This window comes from Heterodontus francisci, chromosome 1 (assembly GCF_036365525.1).
Source record: "Heterodontus francisci isolate sHetFra1 chromosome 1, sHetFra1.hap1, whole genome shotgun sequence".
Classification (NCBI taxonomy): domain Eukaryota; kingdom Metazoa; phylum Chordata; class Chondrichthyes; order Heterodontiformes; family Heterodontidae; genus Heterodontus; species Heterodontus francisci.
Genome location: NC_090371.1, coordinates 285,332,424 through 285,345,688, shown reverse-complemented (window position 1 = coordinate 285,345,688; position 13,265 = coordinate 285,332,424). Strand labels below are relative to the sequence as shown.

Genomic DNA, 13,265 nt, shown 5'->3' with positions numbered 1-13,265 from the left:
ACTACCACCTTCTCAGGGCAAATAGGAATGGACAATAAATGCTGGCTTGCCAGCATCACCAACACTCAGACAACACCTCAGCAACAGAAAAGCTCCATGTGACTCTCAAGTTGCTAATAATGCACTTGAATTAGAGCATAAAAACAAACAGGAGCTGCAGTAGGCCATTCGGCCCTTCCAACTTGTTCTACCATTCAATACATTTATGATTGATCACCTACATCATTTCTACTTTCCTGCACCATCCCCATATCCCTTAGCATCCAAAAATCGATTGATTGCTGCCTTAAATATACACAACGATGGTGTACAGAATTCCAAACATTCACAATCCTTTGAGTGAAGAAATTTCTCATCTCGATCCTAAATGGCTATCCCCTTATTCTAAGACTGTGATCCCATGTTCTAAATTGTCCAGGAAACATTCTCCCAGCATCTCCCCTGTCAAGCCTCTTAGGAATTTTATAGGTTTCAATGAGATCACCTCTCATTCTTCTAAACTCCAGCAAATATAGGCTTGTTCTACTTAGTCTCTCCTTACAGGTCAATGCACTCTTCCCAGGAATCAATCGAGTAAACCTTTGTTGCACCCCCCGTCCCCCCAAAGACAAGTATATCCTTCCTTAGGTAAGGAGACCAAAGTTCTGCAGAACACACGAGGTGTGGTCTCACCAAGACTCTATATAGTTGTAAGAAGAATTCTTTACTCATACTCCAATTCCTTTGTAATAAAGGCAAACATACCATTTGCTTTCCTAATTCCTTAGACCCTTGTAAAATATAAATCTACCAAAGAAAAAACCCAAACAATCTGTAGTATGAAAGAAACAGAAAACAGACTTAAAAAATAAAAGGATGAAGAAATAAATAAAACTTTACAATATTCTGGTTCACTGTGACATCGAGCTTGACAACATGCAGATTTAGAGAGTCCCCACTCACTGCTGTCATAGATTGGGTCAGAAATGACAGGTTCCAGTTTCCGTGTGAATCGGCAGCTGCTGTCTGGAAGAAGTGCTGTAAACATGAGGCGCACAACGCTAAGGTCCATTTCTTTCGCCTGTTGTATGGACGCCTGGTGGATTAACTCCTTTTCACGCTCTGTGAACAAGTATCACAATCTTGCATCATTACCATTCTTGTGTAAGAAACACAAAGCACATTAAAAAAAACAACCTGTACTTATATAGCTCCTTTAACACAGTAAAACTTTCCAAGCCCTTCACAGGGGTGATATTCAACAAAATTTGACACTGAGCCAAATAAGGAAGTATTAGGACCGGTGACCAAAAGCGTAGTCAAAGAGATGGGTTTTAAGGAATGTCTCAAAAGGTAGAGAAGTGGAGAGATTTAGGGAGGGAATCCCAGAGTTTGGGGCCCAGGCAGCTGAAGGCATGGCTGCCAATGGCGTACTGATTAAAAATCCGGGATATACAAGTGGCCAGAATTGGTGGAGTGCTGAGATCTTGGAGGATTGGCTAGACATTACAGAAATAGGGAGAGGGTGAGGCCACGAAGGTCATCGTGCCTATGTCAGCTTTTTAAATAGTTATTCAATTAATTTCACTCCCCTGCTCTTTCCCCATAGCCCTGAAAATATCTCCATTTCAAGTATTTATCCAATTCCCTTTTGAAAGTTATTATTGAATCTGCTTCCACCGCCCTTTCAGGCAGCGCATTCCAGATCACAACAACGCACTGCATAAGAAAAAATCTCGTCTCATCTCTCTGACTCTTTTGCCAATTACCTTAAAATTCTTGTACCATATTTTCAATTTTCAAATCTGTCTTCAGTGATCATATAAACTTATGACCCCTTGGCCTTGTTAGACCAATTTCCTACTGCCTGCAAAAGAATCTTTATCAAAGATTAAAAGTAAATGGGAAATACCACGCTAACTGCAAATAGTTTGAAACTGACCTGTGAGCTCCCTCTGACCATAACTGTCGTTATGTCGGTGGTTTAATTCTGGGTGTATCACAACACCATTATTATAACCCATCACATAAGCTTGTGTCATTCTCTGCTCAAGTATGTTGGCGACATTCTTCTTCGTTACATGAAGGATACCAAGGTTTGGAAATCTGGAGGAGGAATAAACACCATGAATTGCCATTTCCACACAATAAGCTGTTGTTTAGTCAACCAGATGCCTGACACATGCCCCAAGCCCAGGATCATTTCTCAGAGCCTCCAATTCAAGCTCCGCAGAGATTCTACGCCTATCCGTACAGTTTCTGTTTGTTTTGTGCGGTGTTCACACTCTCATTGGGATATATCAATCAACAATTTCAAAAAGAAATTTGATGGGCACTTGCAGGATATAAACTTGCAGGGCTACAGGGAGCGAGCAGGAGTGGGACTGACGGGATTGTTCTGCAGAGAGCCAGCATGGACTCAAAGGGCCGAATGGGCTCCTTCAGTGCTGTAATGACTCTATGACACTATATCCACTTACCCAAGCTGAGAGCTTAAGTACAGATTAGTACAGGAAAGGCATATGTACCCCAAACTATGTGGAGTTTACCAAGGTAATACATCACAGCCCATCAGAGCAGATTATGGCTAAGCTTCCACTGATCAGCACATGGGAAGTAAATGTAGAGGAGACACAAAGCAGAGGAAAATTGGCCTCAATATTCTAACTGCAGTCTGAGCCATGTAAAGTAAATGGTACAATTTTAAAAGGGGTCCCAGGAGCAGAGAGACCTGGGGATCTATGTACATACATCTTAGAGGGTGACAGGACAAGTTGAGATGGCTGTTAAAAAGGCATTTGGAATCCTTGACTTTATAAACAAAGGCAGAGTACAAAAGCAAAGAAGTTATTGCTAAACCTTTATAATCACTGGTTAGGCTTCAGCTGGAGCGGTGTGTTCAATTGTGGGCTCCACAAATTAGGAAGGATGTCCAGACCTTGGGGAAAAAGATTGACTAGAATGGTAACATAAGGGACTTTAATTATGTGGAGAGACTGGAGAAGCTGGGATTGTTCTGCATAGAACAGAGAATGTTGAGAGGAGATTTCATAGAGATGTTCAAAGTCATGGAGGGTTTTGAAAGAGTAAATAAGGAGAAATTTTTTCCACTGGCTGAAGGATTGGTAACCAGAGGGCACAGATGTAAGGTGATTGGCAAAAGAGTCAGATGGGAGATGGAGAATTTTGTTTTTAAACGCAGTGAGTTGCTGTGATCTGGAACGCACTGCCTGAAAGGGTGGTGGAAGCAAATTCAATAGTAACTTTCAAAAGGGAATTTGACAAATACTTGAAAAGGAAAAATCTGCAGGACAATGGGGAATGAGCAGGGGGAGTGAGTCTACTTGGATAGCTGTTTCAAAGAGCCAGCACAGGCACGATGGGCCAAATGGCATCCTTCTGTGCTTCATGATTCTACGAGTGGCATGAATATGTAGAATAGTCTATCTTGGGAGGATGCTATAAATTTCAAAAAGTGTGATGATACATGTGTGACAGGTAGACAGGAGATCTGAATTGCATCGCCATTGAGAGCAGCCCAATGGCCTTTTCCAATCTTGAACTGTCCTAGTGACATGTCATGGGTAACCAAGCCCAACGCCCACTCAATTACCTCAGATCGGCAAGGAGGAACTTCTCAGAGTTTACCCTAAAATTAGATGTGGGTTTTTTTGCCTTCCCCTGGAGGCAGGATCACGAGGGGTTGGGGAAGCTGGTGTATAAAGCAGTTGCCTAATGCACCCAATGAGCACTGATGGGCCTGATGCTATACCCTTGGCATTGCCAACTGGTTAATGTAACTAAAAAACTTTCAAAGTCAAAAAATGTGATGACACTCACATTGAATGAGAAGATCCTTAAAGTCAGATTATTTTTTAAAAAACATTGAGGGAGAGGTACTAACTTACGTCGAAATCATTTCCTTTGGCCCCACTTGGACTAAACATATTCCTTTCTCACACTGTTTGCCAACTAGGCTGTGTGCATGGAGGTGTACAGTATCTTTGCCGTAGGTCACCAACTGAACAACAATCTTTGCTTGTCCAATGTAGTTACATACCTAAACATAATGAGAAAACTACATTATTGATGAATAAAAACATCACAGCACAAGATGAGGTCCACCTGATTTCATCCTTCTGGCACACCAGCCGAACTCCTTCCCACCTGCTTCATAAATCCCCTCAAAAGCTTTTCCTGGTATTCCATTCCAGCAACATATCCCAACATCTCTTCCCAAATTTGTTCTTCAGAACCTGGAGTCTTGACCTGCTGCCAGACCACATCAAATACCCTCAGGATTCCTTAAGCCCATTAAAACAAGACAGGAGATATCTCTTTCAGTCCAGGAGATGAAGAACATATGCAGGGAGGCTGATAAGCACATCTGGAACACCAAGTAATTATTTATTTTGGTTAGCTATACATCACTGCATTTTTTTTAAAATATGGAAAACTAAATTTAATCTCAGGATAAGCTCCTTTTCTGATCACTGTTCCAATTTAACTCACGTAAGAGGTCTTTGGTAGCAGTGAAATAATTCTTAAATTATTATGCAAAGGTAAATTTTACAACTTGACACTCTTGCTGCAGAACATTGCACATGCAGCATAGGTGTCTGATGTGAAGCCAGCAGTTTTCTGGTCATTATGGTTTTTGGGCAGATTCTCCTCTCATGTTAGAGATCTGGTTTCAAATCTAGACCACAGATCAGTGCGATGAAAATTTTTCACACCAGAGATTTGTGCACATAATCTAGGCTGATATCAGTATGGAACTGAGGGGGCGCCGCACTGTCCGAGGGTCAGTACAGAGGGAGCGCCGCACTGTCCGAGGGTCAGTACAGAGGGAGCGCCGCACTGTCGGAGGGTCAGTACAGAGGGAGCGCCGCACTGTCGGAGGGTCAGTACAGAGGGAGCGCCGCACTGTCGGAGGGTCAGTACAGAGGGAGCGCCGCACTGTCGGAGGGTCAGTACAGAGGGAGCGCCGCACTGTCGGAGGGTCAGTACAGAGGGAGCGCCGCACTGTCGGAGGGTCAGTACAGAGGGAGCGCCGCACTGTCGGAGGGTCAGTACAGAGGGAGCGCCGCACTGTCGGAGGGTCAGTACAGAGGGAGCGCCGCACTGTCGGAGGGTCAGTACAGAGGGAGCGCCGCACTGTCGGAGGGTCAGTACAGAGGGAGCGCCGCACTGTCGGAGGGTCAGTACAGAGGGAGCGCCGCACTGTCGGAGGGTCAGTACAGAGGGAGCGCCGCACTGTCGGAGGGTCAGTACAGAGGGAGCGCCGCACTGTCGGAGGGTCAGTACAGAGGGAGCGCCGCACTGTCGGAGGGTCAGTACAGAGGGAGCGCCGCACTGTCGGAGGGTCAGTACAGAGGGAGCGCCGCACTGTCGGAGGGTCAGTACAGAGGGAGCGCCGCACTGTCGGAGGGTCAGTACAGAGGGAGCGCCGCACTGTCGGAGGGTCAGTACAGAGGGAGCGCCGCACTGTCGGAGGGTCAGTACAGAGGGAGCGCCGCACTGTCGGAGGGTCAGTACAGAGGGAGCGCCGCACTGTCGGAGGGTCAGTACAGAGGGAGCGCCGCACTGTCGGAGGGTCAGTACAGAGGGAGCGCCGCACTGTCGGAGGGTCAGTACAGAGGGAGCGCCGCACTGTCGGAGGGTCAGTACAGAGGGAGCGCCGCACTGTCGGAGGGTCAGTACAGAGGGAGCGCTGCACTGTCGGAGGGTCAGTACTGAGGGAGCGCTGCACTGTTGGAATTGTTGCCCTCTCGTGAATGTAAAAGAACCCATGGCACTATTTTGAACAGCAGAGCAGTTATCCTTGGTGTCCTGGGTCAACATTTATCCCCCAGCGGACGTCATTAAAAACACATTCTCTGATCATTTACCACTTTGCTGTTTGTGGGAGTTTGCGCGCTCAAATTGGCTGTTGCGTTTCCTACAACAGTGGCTACAGTTGAAAAAGTACTTCATTGGCTATAAAGCATATTGGGACATATTGAGGTCATGAAAGGCTCTACAGAAATGCAAGTCTTTCAGTTTTATTTCGGAACGGTCCTTATGCGGGAGTTTTGGCTGTTCTCATCCCAGTTCCTAATGCACTTGGAATATAGCTGCAACTCCACACAAGTCTCCCTAAATAAACAGTTCACTTCCCAAGGACATGAGTACAGCTAGGATGGGAAAAATTGCCCTGGTGTGGTGAGAGTACAGTGCACTCGTGAGGTTCATTAGGGCCCTTTTTTATACTTGACTGAAAGTGCTCAATACGCTCAGAGACCCAAAATGGGGGAAATTATTCCCAATTTTCTACCACCAATGTCTTAATGGGCACAAAATGCACTGAGAAAATACTGGAACATCTTTACTGCATCACTAAAGCGTATTTCGTGATTAAGCAGCTTGTCCATTGATGTGTTGAATGGATGGTGGTCAGTTTCACACTTGACAACCAGTTAACAAGTTGGTTAATTTTTTTTTTTAAATCAGCTGTACAGTGAGGCAGTCAGAACACACGAACAACTCACAGCTCCAGGGACCCGGGTTCGACTCTGGATACTGCCTGTGCGGAGTTTGCAAGTTCTCCCTGTGACCGCGTGGGTTTTCGCTGGGTGCTCCGGTTTCCTCCCACCGCCAAAGACTTGCAGGTGATAGGTAAATTGGCCATTGTAAATTGCCCCTAGTGTAGGTAGGTAGTAGGGAATATGGGATTACTGTAGGGTTAGTGTAAATGGGTGGTTGTTGGTCGGCACAGACTTGGTGGGTCGAAGGGCCTGTTTCAGTGCTGTATCTCTAAATAAATAAAACGGAAACTCACACAGTTTGCAAACCTGAGTTTTCTGATTGTCATTCTACAAGCTCCAAGATAACCATGATGACCTCTCAAGGACTGGAGAGAAGCCCACTTAGGGCTACAACAATTTGCATTTATATAGCACCTTTAACTTAGTAAAGTATCCTGAAGTGTTTCACAGGAGAATTATCAAACAATATTTGACACAGAGACACAAGGAAACATTAGGGAAGATGACCAAAAGCTTGGTCAAAGAGGAAAGTTTTAAGGAGCTTCTTAGAGGAAAGAGAGGTAAAGACAGACGGTTAAGGTGAGAATTCCAAAGCTTAGGGTCATGGCAGATGAAGGCACGGCCACCAATGGCGAAGAGATGAAATTGGGGATGCTCGAGGTCAGAATTGGAGGAGTATGGAGCCACAGAATAAAGCTCTCTCCGTGCAGACCAAACAACGACCCTCAACTTATAATGTCACCCAAACAATACCAGCATGAATTTCTCCATTCCCCACCTTTGAATATTCTTGTGGCTTTTCTGAGTGAGATTGCACATTGGTGTCAATGAATGGAGAGTTCTACACTGTAGATCTGCATTGGAAACTGCACAAGCTCATTTCACACAAGAACGTTTACAGCCCTGAACATCTCCTCAAGCAGTGACAGATTCTGCATGCTGTTGTGTTTTTAACGGACTGTCCTCTGCTATTTAATTCACTGATATCATGAAATGTACCAGCAGCATCTCCTGCATTGCAGCCAATCACTGACAGGCATTCAGCCATCAAACAGAGAACAATTCGGTGATGATAAATGTTTATCTTGGGGCATCTCAATTCCCATATTCCCTGTTTGTCCATTGGTAGATTCTCCACCTGTCATGGCGAGATCCAGAACAAGAGGGTATAACCTTAAAAATTAGACCTAGGCTATTCAGGTGACGTCAGGAAGCATTTTTTCACACAAAGGGTGGTAGAAATCTGGAAAACTCTCTCCCAAAAAGCTGTTGAGGTTGGAGGTCAATTGGAAATTTCAGGACTGAGATTGATAGATTTTTGTTAGGCAAGGGTGCTGAGTGTACGGAACCAAGGCGGATAAATGTAGTTAAGATACAGATCCATCTCGTTGAATTGTGGAGCAGGACAGAGGAACTGAATTGCCTCTTCTTGGTCCCAATATTTCAAGCAATTAGCATCATTCAGTTAACAGTGATCTGTTGCTTTATATTATCAGGATATTTAAGCCAATCAGTAAGAACATAAGAAATAGGAGCTGGAGTTAGCCATTTGGCCTTTCAAGCCTGCTCCACCATTCAACAAGATCATTTCTGATCTTCTACCTCAACTCCAGCTTCCCACAAGATGCAAGTGTGATTGGTAGTGTGATATGTAATGTGCCTGCACAATACTGTCAATGATATGATTATGAGAGCTTGATGTGAGACCTAATTATATAGTTTCAATTGCTTGAAGCTTCACGTGGTTTTCTGTCTATGCTAATGAACCAGCTACTGTGTCAAATTTGCATTCAAAGGTTTATGCCCAATTTGTACTGATTTCTGCAAACCACAACAGTTCCCATTTGCTCTGCAAATTCATTTTGAAAATTATCAAATCTCGGTCCTATTGTGCATGTGACATGCAAAAACCAGCACAGACATTTCTATACGACGTGGATTCGAGCAGGTTTACTATACTGGTCCATTGTTGGAATCTGCTCTGGATGGAAACCAAAATGACCCGAGATTATATGCATGGAGAGGCAAATAATGCGCATGAATTCCACCAGAGTAAAGGAGCTGAATTAACCATGTGATTAATCACCATCTCGCTCCTGATGTTTTAGCTAATTTACTTAGCGAGACACAGGAACATCCTCGAACGCATGTGAATATTAAGTGATTTCCCATTTATATTCAGTAGGTGAAGATTTTGGAAAATATTTGGAAAGGTGCTGTTTGGTAAGTGTTTATATCATGGCGTGCTCATTTCAGATTGACGGGTAAAAGGTGCTGTTGCACAACTTGCCACTAGCAGGAGTGTTAGAGTCAGACAAAGGATTTTCTTTTGGTCCTCTGTGGCAGTGTTTTGTCCACAATTGGGAAAAAGCCTGAAGCAAACCACATCCATGAGTGATTATTTCTACAGTCATCTCTAGAGAATACTTTGCTTCATCACACTGGAAATAATGAAACAATAGTGGTTTCCATGACTGCAATTTTCCCCTTCAGGAAAAGTAGGAATATACTTGCAATTCTAATAAGCAACTTAGCACAACTTCAGGATATCTAAAGGCACTTCACAAATTAATTACTGTTTGAAGTGCAGCCACTTACGTAGGCAGCAAAATCCCACAAACAACACAGGAAGTGAGTAACCAGTTGATCTGCTTAGGGTGGTATTAAGGGGAGGATGCTGTTCAATACACCAAGAGAATGTTCTGTTCCTCAAATATTACCACCAGCCCTTTTATGTTCACTTTATGAGGCAGGCTGGTTCCTTGGTTTAAAGTCAAATGCAAAAAGGTAGATAAAAGTTATTATTGGCATGCCCCAGTACTGCTCATGATTTACTGAATAATTGACTTTTTTGTCCCAATTAAAGGTTATAGAGGGTAATTTCAAGTTATTACTGACACTAGAAACAGAATCATCATCGTCCATTCAGAAATGTTCATCAGTTATTGCAATTTCACAACATGTTGAGTGAACCCTCACTGATGATATAAGGGGAACTTCCCAATTTTCAACACAAAGCACGATATAGCTTTGGCAGAATATTCCTGACTGTGAAAGTGTTGCAGTTACTGAGTCATATGCAGTTCCCTGAAGAGGAACCAAAGATAGATTGGCTACTTACTGCCACATGGCAATTATTATGTATCTTGGAAATACCAGGGATTTCCCCCAAATTAACAGCAGGTGATTGCTCACAGAATCAACTCTGTCATTATGAATTTCTTTCCAGCTACCTTAAATCAGCAAAAAGATGGAAATATTTTTCTGAAGTGGTTGTGAGAATGACAAAAACTGAGAAGTTCCACAGCAGGTTTACTGGAATACGGCCACGGATTATTCAATATAGCACATGTAGAATCAGAAATTACAGCACAAAAGAACTCTGTCTGTTCAGCCCTCCACCCCTGTATCAGTGCTCTTCAAATGAAGCCATTTACACAAAAAACATTTCTTTGTACCTTTTAAGTATAAGTATGCAATTCCCTTTCAAATCCTGTTAGTCTCTACTTTAACAGCCACTCATAGTAAAACATTCTATTTACTAATGACCCGGAAAAAGTTCTTCTAAATTCCCCATTCCTCTTCCAGTGCTAATCGAGTCTCTCTCCCCTTGTTTCCAACGCAACAATTATCCAATCAAAATAAACAGCGTTGTGTTGAGGGGTTCAGGCTTAGTTCCTGCAGTAACCCCACAGAAAAAAATCAAAAAATCCCAGCTCACTTTATCTTTTGCACTTCCCTTTATAATTCACCAGAGAAAATAAATTTTGTCTATTTAATACTCAGTGACCATATTGTCAAATCAATGGTACTTTAACAAATTTTATACAGATTAGATATATATGAGAAGAAAGCAGTAGATATTTTGGAAACTGATATTTAAAATCAAGTTTCTTTAAAAAAGGAATCTTTGAAATAGCAACATCAGACTCGACAAGCGATTAGTACAGGTTCCATATTGTTAATATAACTTGGCAGCATTGCCAATGAAAATGATTTACTGCTCATAATTTATACTTGATTACCCCCATCATGTTACTTGGTGAAAACAAGCAACACACTGGATTTTCAATTACTATACAGATCCATTTAAGTATGGAAGGTACTCAACTATTTAAAATATACTCATTACAATCAATAAACATCTTCAGTACAAAGTCCATACAGAAATTCAGAAAACCACAGATGATTTAATTAAATATTCAGTGTAATATCGAAGATTTTTTACAATTCATACCAGTTATAATTTTACTTTTAACATTTCCTTCCAATACTTACAAAATCTAATGGATTGATTGCTGCCTACCCCCAATAACCTTTCACCCCCTTGTTTATCAAGGATCTATTTACCTCTACCTTAAAAATATTCAAAGACTCTGCTTCCACTGCCTCTTGAGGAAGAGAATTCCAAAGACTCACAACCCTCAGAGAAAATAATTCTCATCTCTGTCTTAAATGGGCAACCCCTTATTTTTAAACAATGACCCCTAGTTCTAGATTCTCCCACAAGGGGAAACATCCTTTCCACATCCACCCTGTCAATACCCCTCAGGATCTTATATGTTTCAATCAAGTCACCTCTTAATCTTCTAAATTCCAGCGGATACAAGCCTAGCCTGTCCAATCTTTCCTCATAAGACAACCTGCCCATCCAGATGTGCTGGAGTACTCTTACAGCATGTTAAGAGGCCATTCAGCCCACAGTGCCTGTACCAGCTCTTTGAAAGACCTGTGCAATTTAATCCCACACCCCATAACCCTGCAAATTAATCACCTTACCAAGATTTTTTAATTCAACTTTGGGAGAAGGAAGCATTCAAGGAGTAAGTGATTCCACTATCTGGCACTCCCAGTGGGGAGCAGCACTGGCAGAAAGCAGACCTTGTGAACTAGCAGGCATGGGACTAGTGATTTTTCTGCTCACAATTGCACAAGGTTCCCCAAGAAGCACTCCATGTGAGTATGTCATTTCCTCTGGGATGTCGCATCACTCACTCACCTGTATAAATATTTCCATAAATATTTCCAGTTATGTAACCGTCAAAACAGCATGTTGGCCTGAGACAGAGAGATCACAGCATCTTTGGAGCATGGAATTTGTAGTTTTTAAACAAACAAACCACCTCTTTTATGTTTCAACAATAGAGATGTTTGAAATTACAAAGGGTTTTGTGAACAACTATTTGCTCAGTGAGTAAGTAAAATGAATTATGGGAACGTTTGGGAGAAATGATTTTGTAGGAACACAGAAACAAGAGGAGGTCGTTCATTCATTCATTCATTCATCCTCTCGAGCCTGTCCACTATTCTATTTGATCATCGCCTGATCTGCATCTATCTGCTTTGGTTTCTTATCCCTTAATACTCTTACTCAACAAAAATCGATCAATCTCTGTCTTGAAATTTTCAAACTGACCTCCAACCTCAATGGCTTTTTGAGGGAGTGCGTTCCAGATTTCTCCTGCCGTGTGTGAAGAAGTGCTTCCTGACATCACCCCCGAGCGGCCTGGCTTTAATTTTAAGGTTACGATCCCTTGTTCTGGACTCCCCCCACTAGAGGAAATAGTTTCTCTCTATCTACCCATCAAATCCTTTTATCATCTGAAACATTTCAATTAGATCATCCCTTAATCTTCGATACTCGAGGGAATACCAGACTAGTCTATGCAACCTGTCCTCATAATTTAACCCTCTTTGACCCAGTATCACCGTATGTGGAGGGTTGGGAAAGTACAACCAGGGAATCTCTGTGACTGTAGGGGGCTGCAGTTAACACCATATTGTAAATTGGTGAGGCACAAACCTTGGCAATCGAACAGCAGAAACACACTATAAAGTTTTCAATCTCCCATTGACTGAAAAAATCAAAGTTCAAACAACACAGTAACAAAAACCAACATAAATCGAGGGACAGATTTATATCTTCAACCAGAGTGGAAATTCAACCCCTCCGAGTCACAGTAACAGAGTCACAAAATGTGATATAGACAAATAGTTTCATGGAAATCAACATTTTGAACTCACTTGATACAAATTCCAGATTTCATGGAATTTACACCACAGAAACACGCCATGCGACCCAGCAGGCCTATGCCTGTGTTTTTGCCCCACACAAGCATCCTGTTACATTTCAGAAAGCCAGGTGGTGAAGCTTTTATTTAGAAAGATGCACATTAAACCTGGCACCTCCCAACCCAACAACCAGTTTTAATCTGTTCCTATTTATAGGAGTACAAGTAAATCCACAGTTAATGCCCATCACCCCTGCACATAATTAATATACCATTAACACCCTCTCCCACCCTACTTCATTCAATTTATCATCACACCAACAACAAACTTAAATTTATATAGTGCCATTAACGCAATAAAACATCCCAAGGCACTTCACAGGTGTATTACAAAACAAAATACAACACTGGGCCACACAAGGTGACCAAAAGCTTGGTCAGAGGTAGGTTTTAAGGAGTGTTTTAAAGGAGGAAAACGAGGTGGAGAGGTGTGGCGCTTAGTACCCAGGCAACTGAAGGTACGGCCACAAATGATGGAGCGATTAAAATCAGGGATGCTCAAAAGGCCAGAATTAGATGAGCACAAATATCTTGGAGGGTTGTGGGGCTGGAGGAGGTTACAGAGATAGGGAGGGACGAGGGGCTGGAGGAGGTTACAGAGATAGGGAGGGACGAGGGGCTGGAGGAGGTTACAGAGATAGGGAGGGACAAGGGGCTGGAGGAGGTTACAGAGATAGGGAGGGACGAG

The 13,265-nt window shown here is 42.8% G+C and overlaps 1 protein-coding gene across 6 annotated transcripts in view; it reads right to left on the bottom strand.

Annotated features, from left to right (window-relative positions):
- LOC137377480 (nuclear factor NF-kappa-B p105 subunit-like) overlaps window positions 1-13,265 on the bottom strand; it is a 113,099-nt gene that overhangs the window by 43,764 nt on the left and 56,070 nt on the right. For all 6 annotated transcript variants that reach the window (XM_068047151.1, XM_068047116.1, XM_068047125.1 and 3 more), the window contains exons 6-8: window positions 3,888-4,039; window positions 1,922-2,085; window positions 943-1,101 (exon numbers count right to left, since the gene is read on the bottom strand). In XM_068047151.1, coding sequence (XP_067903252.1) covers window positions 943-1,101; window positions 1,922-2,085; window positions 3,888-4,039 — 475 coding nt within the window. The remainder of the gene's footprint in view (window positions 1-942; window positions 1,102-1,921; window positions 2,086-3,887; window positions 4,040-13,265) is intronic.